Raw genomic sequence first — 25,931 nt, 5'->3', positions numbered from 1 at the left:
AGCAATACTACTTTGCTACATCCTAGTATTTTTATCTCCTCACCATTGAGTATTTTATAATTTGGTTGGACAGCATGTAACTTTAGTTTTCTCTCTCTCTTCCCCCCTGTGCTTCTTGCCATAAGGGTTTGGATGCAGATAGCCTCCGAGTGGAACCTTTGGGAGAAGACAGCACTGGTGCATTATATTGGTATTTCTATGGAACTCGGATGTACAAAGAAGACCCAGTCCAGGGAAAATCCAATGGAGAACTGGCCTCAATCAAGTAAGCACATCAAGGACAAAGACTGCCTTTTATTTCTCTGTCTCTGAAAATGAGGGTACAGCTCTAATGTAACAGATGCCCAAATCAGGATTGAGATTAGTGATCATATAAAAATTTATGATTTTGATGACTGACCAATAAAAATTGATTATATTAATAATTTGAAATCATATTTTTATAAAGCCACAGAATAATCTTAAGAGAAGTACATAATGATAGATAAAGGTATTGTACTAGGGCCTGGAAAATCTGGGTTTAAAGTACTGTCCCTGAAACTTAATAACTGTGTGATCAGCGACTCTAAACCTCAGTGTTCTCATCTTTAAAATAACGGTAATGATAGCTAATATTTACATATGGCTTTGCCAGGCACTATGCTAAGAGCTTTACAATGAATACAAAATCTCATTCAATTCTCAAAACAACCCTGGGAGGTATGGGGCTATTATCCCCATTTTTATAGATGAGAAAATCAAGGCAGATGACTAGCCCAGGGCTTCAAAGTTAGTAAGTATCCAAGACCAGATTTGAAATCAGGTCTTCCTGACTCCAGGGCCAGTGCTTCATCTACTGTATCATCTGGCTCCCCTAAAGAACATCTATCTCTTAGCTTGTTGTGAGGCTTTCATGATATATATTGTATCTTAAATGTTTTACAAATATATAGATGCCTATTATTTATTGTTGCTTTTGTTCTCTTCTAATGAGTGATTTGACTAGTTCTGAAAACCAAAGGGCTGGCTTGAAATAATTTATCAAAATAGTAATAATTGGAGCTAATTGTCTCTAATTTGAGATATTAAAAGATAACATCATCCAAATGAGGTTTCTTTTAAGTCTTAAGTTATTACCTTCTTGTCTGCCTGCACGTTCCCTGTGCTTAGATAAGTTTAATTTTTGTGGGAATTCGAATTTTTTTTTTTTATTAAATGTAATTTAAGGTCTCTTTTGTGAATCCCACTATTAGATCTTTTTGTTAATAATAGAACATTGAAGATGGAGGCAGTCTACTCTGTCCTGCTGCCGCCTCCCAAAAATAAATAAATAAATAAATCGCTAGAGCATCCTAAGAATCCTGTCTTGTCTCTTCTGTTCTCAGACTTCTGGGGTAAGGGGAGATCTCTTGCCTAAGCTGAAAGTCCAGTGACCACTCATAGATCTGATTCCAGAACCAACCCAGCAAGAGAGTTTGAGCCAGCTTTTCTTGCCTCTAATCTGAAGGGCTTACAGTATCAGACTTGATTCAGATACTCTGAAGCTTCAACCCTGTTGCAGCTCATTGAAGCCTCTTGATTTTAGACTTCTAAGGATAAAGATTGTTTAAGCCCAATTAAAAGGCCCAAGTAACATAAATCCTCAGCTTGCCACTTGGCAATTTCTTCTATTCTGTTTTTCCACCATAAAGATAACAATTTCTTTCTTTCCCTTCTCACATTCGTTTCATTTTTTTTTACAGTCTTATGACAAGAATCCTCATACTATTGCTTATAAAATATTTCTTTTATCAGGGAAAATGGAGGTCAGAAAAGTGTCCCAAATATGCCTGGAAAAACAGGAAAAAGAAGAGGACGACCCCCAAAACGGAAGAAATTACAGGAGGAGATTGCCCTGAAGTAAGAACAGTTTGTCTTTGTAAAAGTTAAAATTAAATCTCAATCATAATATTATATTTTAAGAGATTTATTAATGATCATTAGAAATTAAGAAATAAAGAAGATACAAAATAAAGACCTTGTGCCCATGGCTGTTTAGCCCACTCACCACCATCATTGTTGATTCTACATCAGAGAGAGGGAGCCTCCAAAGCCCATGCCCTTTATCCTCTGTCTGCAGGAAGTATGTAATGAAAAGAAGTCAGTGGGCTCTTGGGATATGTAGTTCTTTCTTTTTTTTTAATATTATTTTATTAGGTCATTTTCAAACATTATTCATGGGAAACAAAGATCATTTCCCCCTCCCACCACCCCATAGCCAGCGCGTGATTCTTCTGGGTATCACATGTGTTCTTGATCTAAACCCATTTCCATGTTGTTGGTATTTGCATTGGGGTATTCATTTAAAGTCTATCCTCAGTCATTTCCCCTCAACCCCTGTAGTCAAGCAGTTGTTTTTACTCCCATCGTTTGTCCTCTGCTTGTAGGTAGTGTTTTTTCTCCTAGATCCCTGCAAATTGTTTAGGGACATGTAGTTCTTTTTTAGGGTAACAGATTTTCAATCATACATTCCCCCCACGGAAGATTAGTCTCTCCAGTGGGTCCTGTAAACATACCAACTTTGAAATTGCTATAATTTGAGGATGATAAAAAGAGAACAAAACCAATAATTGCTAGGCGCATTGACAAAAAGCCAGCTAGGGAGCAGTCCCCTTTTGGCATATGAATATACATTCAAATTAAATGTTCAATCAACTACACCCAAAGTTCATTCTGGGTCTTCTTGATGTAGCTTGTAGTTTGTGGGGGCATCTTCATGGTGCCTTCTAAGAAGAGTTCATTTTCTGGATTTGGAGAGGTAGCCTGTTTCTTAAGCTAAAATTACTCTAAAAAAGGAATTTAAAATTTGCAATTTAAAATAATAATAATAATAATATACTTTCTATAGTAGTAAAATCGCAAGTTCTTAGAATTAGAGGAGCCCACAGAGTCTAATGGCTGAGTCAAAATAATCAGCTTGGGCTCTTGCTTCTTTGCCTAGTCCTTTCATATTGTATAATTCTTCCCAGTCCATATTGAAGTGGACAAATTCATGGTATCAGCTTCTCCTTTCCGGTAGATTCCTTATCACATAATTGTACTCACAGCAATGCTATGGATTCCCCACTCTGGAGGCAGCTAGGGGAAAGAGAAGGCCAACTAATAATCATACTTTGGTGAGGAAATTGTAAATTAATCTCTTTTTTTTCTGCCTACAATATCTTTTGAGAATGCAATTTCATTTATGTTCAATCAATTTAATTCAACAAATATTTCTTAAGTTCATACTTTGTACCAGACACTGAGTGGGAATCAAAGACAAAACATTAAAAGCCATGGAACATTATTAGTAAGAACATTGACTTTGCAGTCAGAGGACCTAAATTCTCATTCTTCCTCTGACCTAACTTCCCTGCCTGCCAGTTCCCTCATCTGTAAAATTGAGGGAGCCTGATTAAATATTCTTTTAGGTCCTTGCAAGCTCCACAAGTCTGTGGTTTCTGAAAGATTCTTTCCCTCAAGAGGCTTACATTCTACTAGAGGGAAATAGCCTATGCACAGAAAAGTAAATTCAAAGCAATTTGGGAACAGTTGTGTTGTCCAAGATCAAGGAACCTCCATATAGATTTGTCCCTCTCTTGATGAAAGCCGTCTCCATGTTTATGATGTAATATGGGCAACACATCTAGACCTAAAAACAGTCCTCAGAACAGGAATACCCTCCCTGCCCGTTCCAGATATTGACTTTAAACTGTACCCTGGAAAAATCCTCCGCCTACTGTTCTCTCACACACTAGGTTGTACTTTTTCATCCATCAGGTAAGACTGAAACCTTGATTATCATGTTTTCCCACAGATATGTGCATTTGTTTTTGTGGGAAAAACAAGAACAATTATATCAAGGATTCTGGCCAATTTTGAAATTTTGCCTTTTTTTTTTTTTAAATCAAATGAAGTTTTATTGATTCTCAAGAAAGGGTTTATTGAAGGTAGGTCACACGTGACCCACTCCTGCTGGTTTTGATTTTAATTTGTGAAATATTTTAAGGTTCTAGGGCATGGCTGGTTCTATATAAAATAGAGATTTATCCATGTTCTGAAAATATTAGTGACCAACAGGGAGAAGTATCTAAAGTACATAAACCCTAGTGGTAATATGCATACCAATACCCACTTCTTTATATCTGGCCTAAGTGTAGTAGATATGGATACTAGGGGAAATATGGTAATGGGGAGATGTTAGAGCAATAACACCAAGAAGCAAGCCAGGGAAAAGACTGGGTCTTGAGGGTGCGCCCCCCCCCCCTACTTCCTGTTCCCTTTCAACTGTCTTAGAAATGTTCTTCTCAGAGATGGTAAGCTTGAAGATTTCCCCTAATGACCAAATCCCACAATCAAATCCTTTAACTAAGAGGTCTTTTATTCTTTTGGGTAGAGGAGGTAGGGAGAGGGGAGGGGTGAGAGGAAAATAGGTCTCCCTAAATTTTCCTGTTATCCTGTTGATTGAAGATTTCAAGATATATTCAAATTCAGGAAACAACGTTATCTTTCCCTAAGGGGAGATATTGACAGCAATGCTGACAGGTTTCTACTGGCAATGACTAGAGAGAGAGTCTATCTTCTACCTTCTGGTCCAACTGCCAGAGAGGGAATCCCTTTCAGCCAGCTGTCTCCCCATCTCAGTTGATTGGCATTTCACAAAGTTCTGAGTTCCTTTTCTTTTTGCAGATGCATTTATCACTTCTCAAAATCTTCATTTACATAAGTCATCTAGTAAGCATAGCAAAGATATCCAACATTCTTTTGATCAAGTACCTAGGTGAATTTCCTTACTGAGGAATTGGAGAGTTATGTTTTCAGAATCTATATCTGGTAATAAGAAGAGTCAGAATTTTGTTTCAGTACTCCTGAATCTTAAGATTAAACAATTGATGTTCCCCATAGTGAGAAGCATGTCATAATACTTCATGTCATTACTTATATATATGTAGCCCACTGCTAGTAGTTAAAAAAGCTCTGGGTATGTGAACCTTCCTTGGGTCATTTTTACAGTTCTCATCTTCCTTGTATGTTGCATTAATTAAGGCATATCTTCCCAAAACCTCTTTGGACTTATGAAACTATTGTTTTTTTAACTACCCTTAGAGGAAACAAAATCAAAATCCCCATATTAATATTCCCTTATAACTTTTCATTTTTCAAGACCAAGACTAGTATACCCTTTGAAGTGGCAAACACTGTGGTCTTTTTGATGCATGATATTACAATAATTCTCATCCTTCATCTTTAAAGGATAAGACTTGTTAAGTCAAATTTTCTTTTACTAAGTTAGGGTTAGGCAAGGAGTCTAAATGCACCCAATACTTATCGGGTTTATGCCACCCTCTACTGGTAGTTTTGATCCTTCAGAAAGTTTAAATACCAAAGGCTTCTTGGTTGTAGTGTCATGGTTAAACCATAGCTTTGAAGAATGGAAGAAGAAACCCTCATCCCAAATAATGGAGACATCCATAGTTCTCTTAAATCAGCCTACCCTCAATAGGTCCCTGTTAATGACTTCCTCCAAGAGAAAAACTATTGTTAACTTGTTTTTGAATTGACACCTCTTTTCCATCATTATGTATGCATTCCTAGATTTCAACTTTCTTATGTGACAGGAAAAAACATATTTATAACTGCATCCCTAATATGGTATTTGGGACATTTTACACACACACACACACACACACACACACACACACACACACACACACACACACACACACCAGTCCTTTGATTAAAGTCATTATGTTTCTAATGTAGGAAAGTTGAATAAGTCTGTGCTTTATGAATAATCAATTAATGAATATTCTTTGTTTCCCTGTATTTCAGTGAAAAACAAGAAGAAAACTCAACTTTAGCACCACTGACAAGAAATGGTAAATTTTGCTGGGGTTTGGAAAGAGAAAGGCATAGAATTTTTCATTTTAGTTTTTTTTCTCTACCACTTTTCCAGCCTTAACATATACTACTTCCTTCATGTAATCCATGGCTAAGCCAAACCAGCTTTCTTAGTGTTTCCAACATGGCACACAACATTCCCCATCTCCTTGTCTTTGCACATGGCTCTGTGTAATACCTGCAGTGCTTTTCCTCATCCTTGCCACCTCTTCCTTCAAATCTCAGCTCAGGCAAACTTTTTCCTAATTCCCTGTGTATCTCCCCTAACAAATTATCTTGTATTCTTTATTATAAACTATATACATACACATACCTAAATGTCATCTTTCTTGGTAGAATAGAAGTTTCTGAGGGCAGGACCTGTGAGTTTGGTTTGTTGTTTCCCTAGTCCCCAAAGGGGATATTTAATAACTATTAGTTGATTGATACTGGATTTTTATACATATATACATATACATACATTGAGACTATCTTATCTTTGGGTAGAAGAAAAAAAGACTTGTAGTAAAATTGCATCTAATGTAAAAACTGCTTGCATTGTAAAGAGTCCCATATGTTACAAAAATAGTTCTGTGTCACAATGTTCAGGTAGGTTACACAACCTAGAATTCCTGAGTGTTTCAAAGGTAAGCTGTAGTGATTGAACACCATCAATCTTTTGTTTCATTTTGAACATCAGTATTTTTTTTTCCACTCTACCTTGGGAGAGTAGATACCAAAGAGGAATAGTTTAGGAATTTGAATTCTTCCCATATATGAAGGAGAGCCCCATACATCATATATTTTCCTCATGATAGATGGTAATAGTAAAACTATTAGTAGGAAAAAGGTATTTGATACATTATTAGTAAAATTAACTTTTTGGTTTTAGGGGTCCAGGGCCCAGGGCATGGGACTTGGTGGCTTCTATGTCAAACAGAAGAAGAATGGAAGCAGGTAACAGAAAGCTTCAGAGAGAGGACATCACTAAGAGAGCGACAGCTCTATAAGCTTTTGAGTGAAGACTTCCTGCCGGAGATCTGTAACATGATAGCTCAGAAGGTCAGTACATTTGTGGTAGGTACTAATTCTCTGATGTGATAAAGACAACTATAAAGGCTATGTCCTATTGCCATAGGACCAAACTGATCTGAATATTTTATTCAAAATACCTTATAGAAAGAAGAAAAAATGAATAATAGCAGAATGAGTCTGGGAACAGAAGTGTTCTATTAATCATAAGGAATATAAAATGTGGATTTATCAGAATACATATTATTTTGGTTTGGGGATAGTGCTGTTTGAAGGGAGTTCTGCTTACATCCCAGAGCCTTTCAAAATGAAATGGGGAGGAGAAAACTACCTAGAGACAAAAAGTAAAGTTTGGATCTAGAAAGAATTACAGTTGTGCAATGTGAAAGATTGAAATGAAAAAATTGAATTGGAATTGAAAAAAATATTCATGTTATCAAAAAAAATAGATCCTATAGAAATGGCAGCAAAACAGCACTCTGTCAAGAAGCTGTAAATCTGTATGGCAATCTGGAACCATTAAGGAGGAGTATGGTGGCAAGTATTTTGATAAGAATAATAGAACTGGAGAAAAAGTGATAACTGCTTCTGAGTATCCTGGAGGCAGCCCCACAAGAAAGAAAAACAGGATCAGTTCCTCCTAAACAGAATGGGGGAGTGTCCAGCCATTGGAGTTCCTACTTGCTAAAGTGTGTGATGCATTTCATCTTTCAAAGTAAGTTGCCATTCTGTTCTAGTAAGAAGGTACTTCCAGATGAAGTAGAAACAACTCTGGAAGAAAATTACTATTATCTTAAAATTAGTGACCCAAGGAAGGAAGGAATGTTGGTCATAATCTAACACACTCATGCATTAATATGTATTGTTTCACATGTTTTTGAAAAGGAAAGCTATAATTCCATGACCTGAGAGTCAAAAAGGAAATGTGTTAAAGAATTGGGAGGTCTCAAGAACAAAATTCTGACAATTTTGAATAGTTCCAATGAAAAAGGAAAGGAGCCATCTAATGAAATTGATGTAACCCACAAGGAGCTCTGAATTAAGGTTAAAATGAGAAGGAACCTCTCCTGATAGATGCTTCCAATCTATACATTTCTATTCTAGCAGGATGTCTAGAACAAATTTAAAAGTCATAAACTTGAGGCTGGGGGTGGGTGGAGCTTTTGCATCTTAATGTACTTACTTGGCCATTGCCCAGTCAGGTCATATTTCAAAAGGATATGCAGAAATTAAAGACCAATGAGCTTTTGATATCTATTCCCAGTCCTAGGGAAATCCTAGAGTAGATCAACTATCAGATGACTTTTCAATGAATTCAGAAAATTTAGAATAACAATTTAATTTTATTAGGATAAATGAAGTGTTATCTGAAGGGTATAAAATATCAGATAAAGTCATTCATAATATTTTTATGGACAAGATGGAAAACGAAACCATCAGGCAATAACTTATAATTTTTTAACTTGAATAATGGGTCCCCAAAAAATTCTAAATTATGGATAGATGTTTGTTTAAGTGAGTAGGAGATATAGATATATACTCTGTAGACAAAGACTTTGGATATGATATAAGAGATCTGTAAAATTATATGGACTCATAGTGAAGAGGACCTTGCCCAGAATGAGAAACCCTAGGAGCAATAGGTAGAAGATTCAGAAAGGCAAGTTTCTGCTTAATGTAGAAAATATTTGGAGTTGTGTGAAAATAAAGATACAGAGTTTGCCTTTATTGGAGGTCAGATATCCTGCCTAGCATAGGATTTATCCTATAGATTAATTCTAGTTCTGTGGAAAGGATTGATTTGTTGGACTGGGAATGAGAATTAGAGGATTAGATTCTTGGAGACCATTTTTATTCTGTGATTATCATTTCTAAGATTCCTTCACCTTTGGTAGATATCTCCAGGTATTCCTTATTATGGTGCATATTAGGCTACATGAGTCAGTAATAAATGGGAAACCAAAGCTATCTCCATCAAATGTGCTCATACTTTTAAAATAAAACTAAAAATCCAATTTAACATTTAAAAACAAAATTCTTTTCCCAAAAGCATAATGCCATCACTGCTGTGGTTTAGTTCTTTTTCTGTAGAATAAATGGTGTGTTTAGCAGAGGGTTTATAACAGAGACTCAGAGAAAAGCAGTCTGGCATTATGGATAGAGACTTGGCTTCAGCGTCAGAAGGTCTGGGTTTGAGTTCTGCCTCTTGCAGTACTAGTTGTGTGACCATAGCCATGTCACTTACCTCTCAGTATCCAGGGCAACCCTGAAGTGGTAGACTTCATGATAATTGATGATGTGCATGATAAAAGGAGTTTTCTCACCAGCTATTTCCAGTACCAATTGAATCACAGATCTTCAACAGTGGAAAAGAGATAGGAGATGATATCCCTGTTCAGATACCAGTGAGCTACCTTTCCATGTAGTATCAGTGTTTATTTAATGTAAAACACTAAAGTGAAACCTTTGCAGAATATCTCAATATATCCCAAATAATTTATTCAATCTATATGATCTTGTCAATTTGGGGATTCCATTCAATAACCCAGGTGGAGAACCCAACTATGTCTTCTATAATAGGAAATTGTGGTCTGTGTGTGTTTATGTTGTCCCCCTCATCAATCCTCCCCCCCAGAGCCACTTGCCCTTTTAGTTAGATCCTCTAGTCTCTAAATGTTGCATGGGCACCGATGCTGCCCTTAGCCTCTGTCTACCTGTTAGCCCATATCTTTAATGCCACTCTTTGCTTATATCTAGTAATAGAGCTTCTTCTAGAGAAGCTCTTACCTTTTCTGTAGAAGATGACTCATGAGCAAAAATTCTCTTCATAATTCCTTCAACAATTCAGAAGGTAATGGAATTCCCATTAGAGCTGTGCAGAAGAGTTTCTTTGGGGAGGATTTTCAAAGGTGTCCTTAGATGAATAATTTATGAGAAATGGATCTGTCAATGTCTGTTTCTGAGTTTCTTAGTACATAGATGATTGGAAGGAAGGCTAACATCTCTTTAAAGGCAATAGATCAGAAAAGTGATGGGTGCTATCTGTTGCAATCAGTTTTGTATAGCTTTTGTGGACATACACTTTGCAAGAATGCAATTTTAAGGCTTTAGGAAAAGGGCTGTTTAGCAATATCTTCTTCTAGCCCAGTGATTTTAAGGTGTGTCTACTTTTAATTGACCATCTTAAAGAAAAAAATAGTGAATAATAAAGTAATGCAAATGTTTTGAGCAAGATGAATATATTTGACATTTCAAAAGAAAAGCTCTAGCCAAATAACTAACTTCCCTTTAGTTCTAGCCAATTAACTAAATTAGTATAACTTGTTTGTAATCACTAGACTAAGTCTTGGCCCTACTCTTCTTTCTCTCCCTTCTTAACTTGCCCTCTCTGATGCTTCATATTTTCTTGAACCAGTAAAGTCTCAAGAGATCAACATAGAGATTGTGTTAACCAGGTCTTGAATAGAAACTTATTTGGGAGCCAAATTAAAGGTAGGAGCCCTTAAACAAAATGAGTATATCTAGAGTACATTCAGAAGCAGACTAATTTCTATGTGTGAAATGTAAGTCAGGATTACTTAAAATTTACTTAACCAGTATAAGATTAATATTAAAATTAATATCCAGTAACTCCAAGTATTCTATTTTATAATAATTATTAGTAATCACTTGAATTAGAAAAAAATAAACTAAAGAAATAAAAGTTCAAACCTAATTATCTAACAAAAAGTAAACTCACATGAGAAAAATTCTCCTGCCTAGGACTCACCCCATCTTCACAAACGAGGTGAGGATAGAGCTCCACAAAACTTATATCCTCCCTATATTAGCATGTAACATGAAAAGGAATATGGAATTCTGGGAGAGAGTTTCTGGGGAACTAATTCTAATTATATACCAGTTGTATAAATTAGTTTCATTTTCAGCTAATAAACCACAGAATAGATTTAGATCAAAATTAAATTAGCACTCAAAACTATATGAGTGCTTTCTCCTTTTCCCCATTTCTTCCATCTTCTTCTAGGCTTTAGGTATCTACTCTCTCGTTTTGCTAATGGTTCCATGAAGAAGTCTCCTAATTCTGTGTTTCCCAACTGTTCCTAATTCCCCAATTTCAGAGCCACTCCCTTCATCTTGATACAACCTGGCTTTTTTTCTTCCGGCCAATTTAAAACAAAGCAAAGCATGGGATTAAATGGTGAAACAAGTTTCTTCAAAGGTGATGCCTGTTAAGTGCTGCCTAACTGCCTTTTGGGACATTAGTCTTAAGTTGTGCTAAATCATCTTGTCATTGTGACTTTTGGATTCTTTCCTGGGGGAAGACCGAAGTGGTTGTGAAGGTTTGGTGCCTTAAAAGTTTCAAACCAATTCTCTACCCAGTAGTAGTAATTTAAAAAAAAAGCTTTCTGATCTTTTTTTTTTACTTTTCTCCTCTACTCTGAATTTTAGGAAAAGCGTTTACATCGGACAGAGACAGAATTACATCCTAGATGTATGTCTGATCACCTACCTATCAAGTCCCTTAAGCATGAGGTGAGTGTGTGAAAGTAAGAGATATAATGGAGCCCTTCAGATTAAAATTTAGTGTTCATATGATAACTCTAAATCTGAATTCTATTTTTGCCCTCTCAGGCTACATGCAGTCTCTTAATTTGTTATCTAGTCCACACCCTGTTTTCTCTGTATCTGTGCTCTAATTTCAATCTTAACAGCCAAGTTTTTTCAACTTAATTTCTCCACTATTTCTTATGAGCCTCCTTTTTTTTTTTAAAGCTATATTTAACACTGTGTTCAAGTATTCTATGTACATTCTTCCTTTCCCTAATATTCTTTATTTCTTTTGACTTGCCCACCTCAGTCCTTGGAGTTCATTCCCATTCTCTTCTACGTTTGCCAATAGTTGATTTTCCCTAAGTATTTCTCAGGTGTTTTCAAGTTGAGTTGTTATAGGCCAACTGAATGTGTATATTCCCTACATTTTTCCATCATTTCCATCTTTTTAAGTGCTTTCACTAAATATTTGCTAAATGGAAGTCACCTAGTACATTAAAAAAAAAAAAAAACTGGCCCAGGAGAGGAGTTTAATCCAGTCTCTACCCCTAATAAGCTAGCTAAACTAAATAATTTTATTACTGCATTTTCACTTTGGTTTCAGAGTCCAAAATTAGAAAGATGATCACAGAGAAGTCATGTTAACTAAAGCACCTTGATTACTTATAATTTCCCTGGACCTTAATTTTTCTCATCTTTAGAATTAGAGATCTGCACCAGATTAACGAAATTCCTTTTAGCTCTCTAATTCTGTGAACCTTGTTTTTTACCTCAACAGAGATGTGCAGTTTTTTAAAGTATTTGTGAAAATAATAGAGCTTTTATTTTTTTTTTTACTATTCTCAAGTAGGTAATTGAGAAGCAATTATTTTTATGTCAAAATTGGCAATTCTGTAAGGAATTACTTCATATCCATGTTGCTAGACTCTTATTCCCACTGGTAGATTTTAATTATAGAATGACCTTTACTCATTGGGATTGAGATTTTCTTCTTACTAAATTTTCCTGCTAATCTTGCCTCCTTAGTATAGTATCCTCTGTCTTTATCTACAGCTTCTGGATTGAACATCCACTTAAACCAAGTCCCTTTCTTTTCACTCTACTCAGCCCTTGGTGAAGTCCTCAGGGTAACAATTTATTCTTTACATTGCATAGTCAGTCTCTCATACTCTAGCCCACTGAGTTAAAGTTGGATTTGTTGTTGCAATAAATTCATTAATTATTTTTCAAGAATTTTTTTTTGCATGAAAAGATCTGTACAGATGATTTAGAGTGAAGAAAGAATAAACAGAATAATAGATACATTCCCCAAAATGATATTTAAGTAAAGTCAACACTGAGAAACATCAAAACTGTGGTCAAATACAATGATCAGCGTTAGTAACATTGCCTTAAAAGGCTACAACTCTGCTCTTTGTTAATCAGTAAACTTCAGGGAATGTACTTTATAGAGAGTGTTTAGGAGCTCTTTGTGGTGTCAAAGCAATGAGCCGTTGATTTTTTATAAGTTTTATAAACCTAACAATGGGCAAAACTACAATTTTTACTATATGCATATATTAAACTATAACCTAACACAAAACTTTAACATTTTAGGATTAACATAAAATCTTATGTAAAACTCATAAGCAAAAAAATGCTTTTGCTCCTATTCCTTTCCAAATCTTTTCTACTAACTTTTGACTTAGTTTTTTTCTTTTTATACAATTGGCATGTGTGTGTTTTATATGTGTCTGTGTGTATACACACACATAAATTCCATTTCCTTATTTAATTTTGCTTATTTCCTTTAAATCATTTTTTCTGTAATGTTTCCTTTTCTCATCTATAGTTCACATTTACATAGATGTTGAGGTTTACAAAATGTACTCTCATTTGATCTTCCCAGGAACACTTGTGAGAATCTCTGTAGTTTTCAATTAGAGCTAATTTGTTGAAAATTTGAAATGCCAAAAATTACTCAGAACATTTCTTAGAGTGAAGAGAAATGAGGTGAAAGGCTCTTTCTATATAAAATCCCTCATGTAGAGATTAGAAGTCTGGGTTCAGGTTTTCTATCCTGCACTGGTCACCCAGGAGGCTCAGTCCTCCTGCTACAAGGCCTCTCTTTAATTGCTACTTATGGGGAAGATAGCTATGATGTGAGTCCTCATAGGATTCTGGGATTCTCAGTGAAGGCTGTTAGTTCAGTAGATGCTGGATATTGCTGTTGCCAAGGAGTTAGTCGTGGCAGCTTGGTCTCTGGTGGGTTGGCAAAAAAAAAAAGTAGAAGGGGCCAAAGCATCTGATAGCAGGAGGTGGAAGAAAGGAGGTTCTGATTAATTCGAAGGTTCTACTTCCAGTCCTTCAGGGGATTTCAGACAGGTGGTTCAGATTAGATCCTTATTAAAGTCCTCCTTGGTAGCAGCACTCTTGTTAGAAAAAGGAACAGAAAAAGATTACATAGAGAGAAAATTAGGCTGATGAGAGACACATACAAAAATGGTGTCCTAAGCCAAGCACAGCTAAACTAAATAAATATAATTAATTTTCTATAATGTATTGGATGTTCAAGATGTGTTGAGCACTCCTTGCTCTCAAGTAGTTACATTCTAGTGAAAGATGCAATATTTATAGATAATAGCAAATGCAAATTAATTTAAAGAGAAAATTAGTACCAACAAGTAAGAAGGAATTCTAGGAAAGGATTTTTTTTTAACCTTTCATCTTGGAATCAATACTATGTATTGGTTCCAAGGCAGAAGAGTGGTAAGGGTAACAATGGGGGTCAAATGACTGGCCCTGGGTCACACAGCTGGGAAGTGTCTGAGGCCAGATTTGAACCTAGGACCTCCCATCTCTAGGTCTGGCTCTCAATCCATTGAGCCACCCAGATGCCCCCTTGTCTCTCTCCCCCACATCACCACCCCCAAGGATTCTTGTAGAATCTTGAGTCTGAAAGGAGGAAAAGAAGGAAATGAGGAAATCAGTTTTAGGAAGTAACATGTAAGCTTTGACTTGTGGGCCCAGGGTACAAGGAGAGTAATAATGAGAAATCTTGAGGAGGGTGAGAACCCACTTGCAAATGCCAATTAGGGAATTTGTATTTTGTCCCATTGTCCATAAAGTAGCCAGTTAGTATTATTGATTAGAGGATAATGTCTGACCTCTGCTTTAAGAAAATTATTTTTGCAGTAGTAGAGATGGATTTGGGTGTAAAGAAAGCAAAATCTGTTTATTTTAGGATCACCTTAGGTGCTATAGAAAGGCTTTTGGGATGAAGCATTGTGGAGTAGTGGCTAGAGCACTGAATATAGACTTGAGAAGCCCTAGACTAAAGTACTGCTTCAGACACGTTAATGTTGGGTCACCTTCTCTGGGCTTCTTCCTCATGTAGGAAGTATGGGGTTGGACTTGATGGTCTCTGACGTCCTTTCTAGCTCCAGATCTGTGATCCTATGACTTCCAACTAAAAGTGATCTTTATCTCCTCAAATTTTTACCTTCTTGATTTTTTCTTTGCCTGACTACATTCTTCTGTGTCCCTTAATTATGTTGTAGGAGTTAGAGACAGAGGAAGCTACCTTGAAATTCATTTATTCCATAGGCTCTTAACATTTTTTATGTTATGAACCCATACTCCAGATAGTGTTTTTTAATACATTGCAAAGGATTACAAAGAAAATTATATCAAATTATGATTTTTTTTAACATGTTCACACTACAGTTTAAGGACCTTTGATCATCCCAATTTCATTATATTAGATGAAATGACTCATCAAACAACATAGAAATAATAACTGATACTGGAAGTGAATTTGCTTCTTTTGACCACATAGAGAGAGAGCAATGGATAGCAGTGTGACCTTAGAACTTGGAAGATCTGAGGGCTAGGTATTTACCCTTCATCATCTTGGCAGTTCTCTGAGGCTATAAATTACAGAGAAGATACCTACGTGCCCTGGTAGACTGTCATCTCAAGGACAAGCTATCTCAGTGAAATCACAGGTTCCATCCCTACAACTATCTCCCTGACCTCAGAACACTTTCTCCTATACCTTACTGTCACCTGTGAAACTTTTGCATTTCTATAGGACAAAGATTCTCTTTCATCCTTGTATCCCACAAACCTTCAGTTGTATTTAACAGGTTTTTACTTAATACTTGGTGGTTTGAACACCTTTTGTAGAAGATTTCTCCTTCATTATAATTGGAAACTTCATTGATATAGCTTTTGGCCTATTGATTATTTGTCATTGTTCCCACTGTATTCACTCCATATCACCAGTATTTCATGTAAGGTGGCATTTTGAAGGAAAACAATTTTGACATTAGATTATGTCTAGTTATGGCACTTGCAGTTTAACAGTGGCAAATTATTTTTTCCCCATAGTTGAGTTATTTTCCAAAATATTCAGAATAAATTAAAATTAATTTGAAATAGTAATACTCAAAGAATATTTGCTGTGGCAATCTCCCTTAATAGTCAGAGCTCTCCAAAAGTAAAATAGGTTAGTTTAGGATTAATAATTTATTCTATCACTTGACATCTTCATGAAGATAGTGGCCACTTATCAAAGATATTATAAATGTCTACACTTTTTTTAAAAATCAAGTGCCACAGGATTGAGAATTTAAAACTTCTTTGATAAAAATCATTATATATTATAAAATTATAATTTTTTCATTATAATAATTATTTTATATTTATATTATTATAATAATCTATAATAAAAGGGAACAATACTTTCAGGTTTGATTTCACCTGGGATGAATAATCAAAAGTATCTTCTGTCTTTCAAACGACCAAGGAGTCTTCTTTCTTAGTAAACAAATAATTTCATGAGGCTTCAGTGATTAGACAATTATTAAGTAATCTACCAGCACTTCTTGATCTGGAACTGTTTGCCTGGGATGGAAGATTTGGTTGAAGTGGATTGGAATAAGAGAAGTCATTTGAGTGGAGATACATCAAACTATGGTTTTAGAATCACTGTGATAGTGGAAGTATAAAAGGTAAAAGTATGCTTACCTATTGAGAGTGATAGGATTAGTGCTCCTCTCAACCTTGTGGCCTACAGCAGGTAGTAGCTGGAGGTATGAGAACCAGATCTAGAAATACTGTTGGTGTCTTCTCTGCCCTGAAGAAGTCCTTTGAGATCTGGGGGAGGAAAGAGGTTGGTCCATAACTTAGTTTATAATGTAAAATGCCCAAGTGGTGTAGAGTTAGCCTAGGACATGCCCAGTTGAAATAAATGGCCTAGAAATTCTGTTATAAGAAAATTTGATTAAAAGAGTTGAAAATAACAAATAGACCCTTAGTTCCCACAGAAGCAGTTTTTCAGATTGTCTAACATATACTGCATCCCAGATTAATGCTGTGTTTAAATCATATCATCTTTGTGTTTAGTGTTTTCCTTTTCTTTTTTTCTTTTTTCTTTGGCTTTCTCTTGTTTTTATATCACCTTCATTTCTAAGTATATCCTTTTCTCCTACCTTTCCAACAGACATCCCATTCAACAAAGAAGGAAAAATAAAAAGAAGGGGAATAAAACTTGGCCAGTGCTTCAACTGAAGCCTGACAATGTATTCCAAGTTTTTTACCCCAAGTGCCTCAAATCTTTAAGAAAGGGGGAGAGAGATTTTCTCCTCCGTAGGCCTCAGACTTGATCATTATCCATTTTTTCCCTGTAATTAAGCAGAGGGGCTATAACATAATAGCAGCTACTTTGGAAAATCCCAGTGTACTCTTATACTCCTTTTTTATTCCTTTTCCTCCATCTTATGAACCTAGGAACCCTAAAATAGTAAGTCATGCTCTCTAGTGACTGAGTCATCTATCCAATCATCTTTCACAGAGCTACATATGTTCCTCAAAATATTCCAAAAGTAAAAGTATAGCTTCTGGTCTTTCCATTTGCTTTGTTTTTATTTTATCTTAATATATCCCAGCTCGTAAATTCCATGATTCTTTAATTTCTTTACCTGGGATAATGTCCTAACTTATCTTTTATACATAATTTCATTTTAGCTTACATGTGTCTTGAAATGTGTGCATAAATAATGATTTAACTTATTTACACTTAATTTTGCAACTAATCTCTTTGCAGTGCCATCTCCTAAATATATACACTCCTACTGTGTTATTCTAGCATGATAAGATTTTACCTTTGTCTGGTTTCTCCCAGGAGACTCCTGTGCTCAGCAGAATAGAGAAGCAGAGACGCAAGGAGGAGGAGGAGGAGCGCCAGATCCTTTTAGCTGTGCAGAAGAAAGAGCAAGAACAGATGCTCAAAGAGGAAAGGAAGCGGGAAATGGAAGAAAAGGTCAAAGCGGTAGAAGGTAGATGTTGTTCCTGCATTACTACAAGTAAATTCAGTGTCAGGCATGGCTACTATCTGATCCAGGGCCATACCAGACTTCTCTTGGATTTGTAGAACTTCACCTCTCTGGGCTTTCCAGGGCTCTTTCATCATTGTCCATTTGTGTTCCCTCCTGCTGCTTCTTGCATTTGGCTAGTGTGCTCCCCATACAAGTCCCTTCCCATGCAGACAGTTCTTGCACTGTTACTTTGCATAAAAGTTCTGAAATGTTTCAAGATATTCTTTATCATTCTTTTTTAGTGCAGCCCATCAGAGAAGGACGTACATATTGACCACTTGTTTCAGTTGAATAGAACTAAACTTTTTTTAGTTATGCATTTCTTGTTAGTTTTTTTATTGCGCATTTACCCTAACATCTGTTTTTAAAAATTATATAGTAATCAAACAAGGATGAGATGTGAGTAAAATAAACATTTAACTATTATTTTAATGTTAGCAAAAATCCTTTCACTCTTATTAAAAATTCCTTGTGATTGAATATGCTTTTGGGGGTGGTGGTAAAAAAACAACCTTGTTTTAACTTTTTTATATGTGGCTTTGAAGATCCAATTCTTTTTTTTTTTAAATATCCTTTTCTTCCCATCTTAGAATCAATACTGTTTATTGGTTCCAAAACAGAAGAGAGTTAAGGGCTAGGCAATAGGTGTTAAGTTGCCCAGGATCACACAGCTAGGAAATGTTTGATTTGAATCCAGATTGTTAGTCATCTGTTCTTGAAAATTAATTAAATGGTATTGCATTTTTTCATTTTCAACAAAAGAATTTAAAGCAATAAAATGCCTTTAGAATATTTTTGAATAGAGTAGAAATTTCTCTTCAGTTTTTAGTGTGCACATATGAGGGCTTTATAAAAGCTTATAAGTGGCAAACAAAAGCTTAGTTTCTGTCTTCTTATAATGGCTTCATTTATCATTAGTCAGTATCCCAAGGCACAATATGCCCTAAGGGTTAGGTTCATCATCAATAGTGGATGTAAATTCACACTTCATATAATCTTCTTGATAATTGCCATTTGGCCCAGCTTGTCAGATCTGATTAAGTTATCATTGTTTATACTTCATAATATGACTGACAAAAGATTATACTAGGAACAGAAATGATAATTCCATTTGCTTACTCAACTTTGCTGAGGTTACAACTATTATCTTCAGTCTATACTTTCTTCACAGGTGACTAAGTCACGTGTCCATTTTGTGACATTTAATTTACTTAAAATTAGATAACATCCCTAACCTGGCTCATGTAATCTACAACTTGTTTCCTTAATCTAATTTTAAAACTGGGCCTTCAATTCCACATGTTGAGTTAAACCAAGATTTTTATTTCCAAAAGAGAGGCATATTCAGTCACAATGAAATAGATCTTTTAAATGAGAGAAAAAAAAGATTTTTTAAATCAGTAAAATTAAAGTAATGCTTATTTCAACTTTTACGAACATTTATTGCCCCAAAATGAACAAGTAGTTACTATCAACCCTTCCTTCCATGTTTTGGAACTCGCATTAGTCCCTCAGGATCTCTCACATCCTGTTTGTTATATATGACCCGTTGGACCTAAATGAGGATGCCAGTGTCAGTCCGTATGTGCCTGCATATGCACACACATGTTTATGGTTTGGTTCTTCATTAGTTTCCTTATTTGGAGACCACTTGGACTAGAAAATTGTTTTAAATTCAAACATAATTTTTTATGCCTATAGTGACTGCCTATTTTGCCAGTTTTGTTTGAAAAATGATACTAATCGACTTTGGTTATGGCTTCAGTCCCCATTTCACCAGTTAACTAGCTGTCCTTTGACTGTTGTCGTCTTAGAGAAATACCTGGGTGATCAAGAAAGAAAGAAAAAAAGTTGAGGCATATACATTAGATTTATTAAATTAGCAATAAATTATGATATACACACATTATTACAATGGTTAATATACTCATACTCTAATAAACCTATATTTTAAATCCATATAAACTCTTTGTGTACAGAGATCATAAAATAAAGGCAGTACTTAGCAGGTATATATTATTATTAATACAGATGCTCTGTTGCCAACAACATTGCCTTTCAGGCTTTAAAAAAATGTTTTGTATTGTATCACTTCCCGAGCATTGCTTCTTTATAACTTTAATACAGATAATAATTTATAGGCACTATATACAACATATAGGTATTTGGGGGTGGATCTCAGTTTACTAGAGGAAAGTTGTCTGGACTGGCTTAGGGGCTCATGCAATTCATTTGTGTGTTTTGTCTGATTAAGTAAAACATGTCCTATTCATTATTTTGTTGGTCCATATGCTTTTATGGAGACTGAGTATCCTTCTCATTTTCCATGGAGACATAAACCAAAGAAAGTAAAAAAAGAGAGAGAGAGTCATTTCTCCCAAGGCTGAATTTGGTTCATGTAAAGCCAGGTCAAGGGTTTTGTTCCTGAAAGCAGAATTGGATTGCCATTTGAGAGATTAGGAAAACAGCTTTGTGGGAACTAAGCCTACCTAGACGAGTAGCCTTAGGTCTAGGGGAGGTTAGGGAAAGAGAGATACTTGGACTTGACCTTGTCTAATCCTTGTCTGGCCATTATAACTCCAGTATATCCTCCACCTTAATACAGATTGTGTCTAGACAAGTCAATATAAGAGTAACTACCTGATAATGAATGAAGAGAGACTGGTTTTACCTCCTCGCCCTATGCCAATTATAGTGGTCACTCTGTTCTCAGTACTAGCTAGGTCCATGATCAGCCTTTATGCCAAGTACTCCAAAAAGGACATGCCAACAGCCGGACATGGAGTTCAGTGGAGAGTAGAAGATAAAGGAGAGGATTCAGGCAGTTGATAGATGTTCAAGCTTGATGCTACCACCACTTCCCCACCTCACTTGTATATTATGAATATCTGGGTATGGAAGCTTATACACCATTCTAGTATATAAGACCTAATATAAAGCATGGGAATCAGTTCTAAACTATTTTTTTTTTCTTCCCTGAGAAATATTCTTCTAACACAGTAAATTTTTAGGGTCTCATGAATTCAGTTCGGTATTCACTTAAATGTTCAAGTGTCTACTGCATTATAGCATCTAAATACCTATTTTCAGGTACAAGTGTAGAAATTATAAGCATCTGTGAATATGTGAAGTTGTAACTGGTTTTGTCAGTGAGAAAAGGTGGAAAAAATTATTGCCACGAAGGAAAAGAGGCCATTTACTTCTCATTTTCCTTTGCTTCTTTCTTTTCTATGTTCCATCTTCCCAAATTTACTTTCAGATTAGTAGGAATGAGAGGAGTAGGTCACACTTAGTACATATTTACCTCAAAACTCATTATCTTGCTTGACTCAGTTTAATTACAAATACAAATATAGCTGTAAAAGATAAACTTAATGTTTGTGGGTCATGTTAGAATTAGGTGAACTGTATATACTTATGGCCAGATGGAAAGCATTTTATTAAGAACATTCTATGGAACTAATATAAGCAACTGATGTGTTCCTTGTCCTTGAGAAGCTTACATTCTGAGAGAGGAAGTTAGCAAGCACATCAAACATCAGGGTGGGGGGAATATATATTGGAGAGCAACGATAGCAATATGCAATAAAATTTACAACATTGTGTCCTTTTAACCAGGGACCCAACTACTAAGACCTATGACAATCTAAGTTATTAATAGCTTTATTTTTAAGGTAGGGATAGCCTTTGGATTTGTTTCCAACTTCCAAAGTGGCTAAGCAAATTTAGTGTATCTGTTAAAACATTTATTGTAAGAGGAAAGAAGAAAGTAAGAAGAGAAGAAAAATAACATAGAAATGGTACAAGGTAAACCCCCCAAAAAAGCAAAAAACTTTTGAGTAAATCAAAGGAAACGTTCTTTTTTTAATTTGCATATTACATTGATTTTATTTGTTCACATTTATTAAAAACAGCTGTGTTTTATAAAAAAATGGTATTTTTTTAATAGTGTTGTTGTATTAAGGGAAGTAACAAGTCTATATAGTTATAGAATATTATGGAAAGACCTTATAGAAAATTCACTTGGATTCCAGTTCATATAGCTATTTGGTGGCAGATACCATCTGGAAACTGTATTTCTTTATTTCTAGTTCAGTAGTCTTTCCACTATATCATACTTCCTCTTAAAGGAAAATTGGATTGTGTTTGATTACCTAAAGGTAAAATCTGTACCAGGATATTTTTTTACTATAAAGGTAATTGTTACACATACAAATCATACTTTTTAATTATATTAACATAATCAAAAGGTTTTGCCTTCACCACTGCCCACAAAGAGAGTATAGTCCAGTGACTTTCTTTAAAGCATACACTTTGGCACTGAAATGGAATTGTTAAGAATTTAATGTATCCCAAATCTACCCTGAATGACTAGTGTTGGCAAAACTGGTGATTTTCTTTTACCTCCCTGTGTTTTTATTAAAAATGACTGAAGAGAAAAACTGCTAGGTACTTAATAAAGACCTCAGACTTATGTGCTGTTATATTTTATTGCTTGCAATTAATAATGCTCTTTATTCCCTCAGATCGAGCTAAGAGGAGGAAGCTCAGGGAAGAGCGGGCATGGCTTTTGGCCCAAGGGAAAGAGCTTCCCCCAGAACTCACCCATTTGGACCCGAGTTCTCCTGCAAGAGAAGAAAGAAAAGCTAAGGATCTGTGAGTATCATTGAGAATAACAACAAATCTCCTTTCATATACATCATATCCTTTTGCCTGTTGTGTACATACTATACATGTATGTTCAAGTAGAACTTCGAATTATCTGTAGCATCTCAGTGATGACGATACAGGGATAAAATCACCCAAGTTACGGGATGTGCTAGAATGTATGGGCACTTGCTAAAGACACTCTGGCGTTCCTTCTACACAAGAGAAAGCCCTATGTGTACACAGAGCTTCTTCTAGATTTTTGGCTCTTTGGACAGTCTTCTTAAGATGGCACACTTATAGATAGAGACACGGTCAGAATGCAAAGGAGGGGGAACTACATACTGCTTCAGACAATGAGATAAAAGTTGATTAAGGCACTCTAGTGCAAATATTAATAATATGGAAATAGGTCTTGATCAATGACACATGGAATTGCTCATTGGCTATGAGAGGGGGGTGGAAAGAGGGGAAAGAGAACATGAATCATGTAACCGTGGGAAAATATTCTAAATGAATAAAATTTTTCAAATTAAAAAAAAGTTGATCAAGTTTTGGGATTCGAAGATCAATGATGTTAAATGCTGCTTCCTACTTAAGTTTGTTTTTTTCTTTTCATTTTAAAAAAATTAAAACTCCTCCATCAAAAAGAGGGTTCTTAAAAATTATCTTCTATCTTCCCTCCCCTTCCCCCTTATGAATGAATTAAGAAACATTCCATTTTCATTAACTTTTGGGATTGTGCTGTATTTACATTTCTATACCTAGAAATATTAATACACATTAAGTTTGAGTAAAGAATATCTACTTGGTATAAATTATTCAGGATTGCTATAATTTTTATAACTACTGTTGTAATCACCTACACAATTATGACTGGTAGGAGGGACTTAAAAGTAAGATAAAGCATTGCTAGTAATTTTAAATTTTTATTATTTGTAGCTTTGAGCTGGATGATGATTTCACTGCTATGTACAAAGGTCAGTACCTATTCTCAATATTTATATTCTTGAAAGAAAAGTGTCTTATCGAGGATAAAATCTGAGTCTAAAAAAATTTCTCTGGCTATCAGTTCTAGATGTGGTGAAAGCTCACAAAGATTCTTGGCCCTTCTTGGAACCTGTAGATGAATCTTATGCCCCAAACTATTATCAGATCATTAAGGTAGGCAATCTTCTGTTGTTGTTAATACTTAAATGTTACTCGATTGTTAATTGGTCTAGTAGTCTTTATTTTTTATGCCCTTGTCTTCTGTCTTAGAATTGATCAGTTCTAAAGCAAAAGAGTCATTAGTGCTAGGCAGTAGGGGTTAACTAACTTATCCAGAGCCACATAGCTAGGAAATGTCAGAATCCAGATTTGAATCCAGGTCTGGCTCTCTCTCCACAAAACTACCTAGCTGCCCCTCCAGGAAGCTTCAAAAATAATCACTATATGGCTTACATTCTTCTTGGGTACTGAAAAGAGATTTTTTTAATGTATTATAATTAAAGAAAGGGATGATAAACTGGATGATTTCAGAAAGAGCTGGAAAGACCTACATGAACTGATGCAGTGTGAACTAAGCAGAACCAGGAGAACATTGTACACAGTAACTGAAACATTGTGGAATGATTTTAGCTACTTTCAGCAATACAATGATCCAGGCCAAATCTGAGGGATTTATGAAACAGAATACTATCTATCTCAAGAAAAAGAACCATTGGAGTAGGAATTAGAATAAATATATGGTTTCTCACTTGCTTATTTGTTTTGGTGTTATAAGATTATTCACTTACAAAAATGGATAATATGGAAATATGTTTTTGTGTGATAATGGGGGGAAGGAGACAATTTGCATCATATAATTTCAGAAAATGTATGTGGAAATTTGTTATTAAAAAATAAAATAGATTTTAAAATATGTTGTCATTAATGAGATGTGTATCTTGTTTCAGGTCCCCATGGATATCTCAAGCATGGAGAAGAAACTGAATGGAGGCCTCTACTGTACCAAGGAAGAGTTCGTCAATGACATGAAGACTATGTTCAAAAATTGCCTAAAGTACAATGGGGAAAATAGTGGTAAGAAGGGTAGGGTTTTTCTCTCTTGGGTACACAAGGTTTCTTGAGTGCTTCAAAGTTATGTAAAACATGCCACCATGCAGTATAGTTCCTACCTTCATAGAAGTTATTGAGTTTGAGACTTCATTCCTAAAGAATTACTTTAGGAAGCCATGAGAGATTCTAGCCCCCAAACATTTATACCTAATGTCATTTTAAAATACCACCTTGGAGGAGAACCTCATTTCAGCAATAATTACTATAGCCACTGGGCTGGAAGGTGGCAGACCCAGTTCCAAAGTAATGATGGGGACATTTGGCCAGATCCATTCTTAACTCTGCCTTCCCTCTAATCCAACCCAGTTGGATCATTTTGTATATAACCTCATTTCCGTCTCCACAGCCCACACTGCTTCCTCTTAGGCATGGGGACCATGGATGGTGAAGGGGCGAGAAGAAAGAAATAACGGTGGGGCTTTTAGGTCTTCTTGGCCCCTTTCCTTCAGGCTTATAATTTGAATTTGATACCACATAATTTTGTTTGTAGATGGGATTAATGATTATCAAACACAACCATTTGGATATGTCTACACTGTAACCATTCATTTCTAGCTTCCTCTTTGTCCCCTCAAAAAAAGTTTAGGAATATTCTACAGAGAAGCTCTAGGTAATGAGGTTGGCATTGGCATCTCCACATTAAATAATTTGTGCTTTGGAGCTCCCATTCTTTGCCATTGTCGATTTAATTACAGGTGACTCTCGGATGTTTGCATATCAACCACTTGGTGGTGCTGTTGTCTGGATTGTAGTTGAGAATTCTTATCTCTTACTCTTGGGGCAATCCCAGAATTTACCAGGAATTTTCAGGTGGTTACTTAAATATCCTCTTACTCTGTTTTCCTTCTGTCTTGAATTTAGTAATCAACAGGAAAGGGGATTATGACATGCATTTGTTACATAGTGTATTTTTCAGTAAATAACATTGTTTAACCAAATAGTAACAAAGTTGCTTATTTGCGCACCTTTGCATTACTTTTGTGTCTCATGCATTTTTTTAATGTATTATTGTGGGTTTTTGGTTTTTTTTTTAAACATGTATTAGTACCCACTAACTAGCCCACCTCCCTTCCCCTGCTGCTAGTGTGGCAGGAATCCCTTGTAATAAATATGTAGGGAAGTACATCAGCTCATTCTGTGTATCCAGTCCATCATCCTTTTTTGAAGTCATGACTTATCACTGCCTTGGTCAGAATTCTGAGGTCATTCAGAGCTTCCCCTCTCCCATTATTATTATGGTCAGGATACAATTTTTTTCTCTTGCTTCTATTCAGTTCATTCTGCATAAGTTCATATAAGACTTTCCATATTTTTCTGAAACCATTGGATTCACCATGTCTTATAGCATAGTCACACACCATAGTT

General features: G+C 35.5%; 1 protein-coding gene across 2 annotated transcripts in view; it reads left to right on the top strand.

Annotated features, from left to right (window-relative positions):
* Nucleotides 1-25,931, top strand: part of LOC100021731 (chromatin remodeling regulator CECR2) — a 148,617-nt gene that overhangs the window by 108,205 nt on the left and 14,481 nt on the right. For both annotated transcript variants that reach the window (XR_472726.3, XM_007503841.3), the window contains exons 4-13: nucleotides 126-265; nucleotides 1,774-1,878; nucleotides 5,830-5,876; nucleotides 6,770-6,939; nucleotides 11,359-11,442; nucleotides 17,627-17,780; nucleotides 22,346-22,475; nucleotides 23,409-23,446; nucleotides 23,539-23,630; nucleotides 24,404-24,530. Coding sequence is in view for 1 of the 2 variants with exons in the window: in XM_007503841.3 (XP_007503903.1) it covers nucleotides 126-265; nucleotides 1,774-1,878; nucleotides 5,830-5,876; nucleotides 6,770-6,939; nucleotides 11,359-11,442; nucleotides 17,627-17,780; nucleotides 22,346-22,475; nucleotides 23,409-23,446; nucleotides 23,539-23,630; nucleotides 24,404-24,530 (1,087 nt within the window). In the remaining variant the exon portion in view is untranslated. The remainder of the gene's footprint in view (nucleotides 1-125; nucleotides 266-1,773; nucleotides 1,879-5,829; nucleotides 5,877-6,769; nucleotides 6,940-11,358; nucleotides 11,443-17,626; nucleotides 17,781-22,345; nucleotides 22,476-23,408; nucleotides 23,447-23,538; nucleotides 23,631-24,403; nucleotides 24,531-25,931) is intronic.

The sequence above is a fragment of the Monodelphis domestica genome, chromosome 5 (genome assembly GCF_027887165.1).
Source record: "Monodelphis domestica isolate mMonDom1 chromosome 5, mMonDom1.pri, whole genome shotgun sequence".
In the NCBI taxonomy this organism is placed as follows: Eukaryota; Metazoa; Chordata; class Mammalia; order Didelphimorphia; family Didelphidae; genus Monodelphis; species Monodelphis domestica.
Note: the sequence above shows the minus strand (reverse complement) of the source record. Positions and strands in the feature narration are given on the sequence as shown.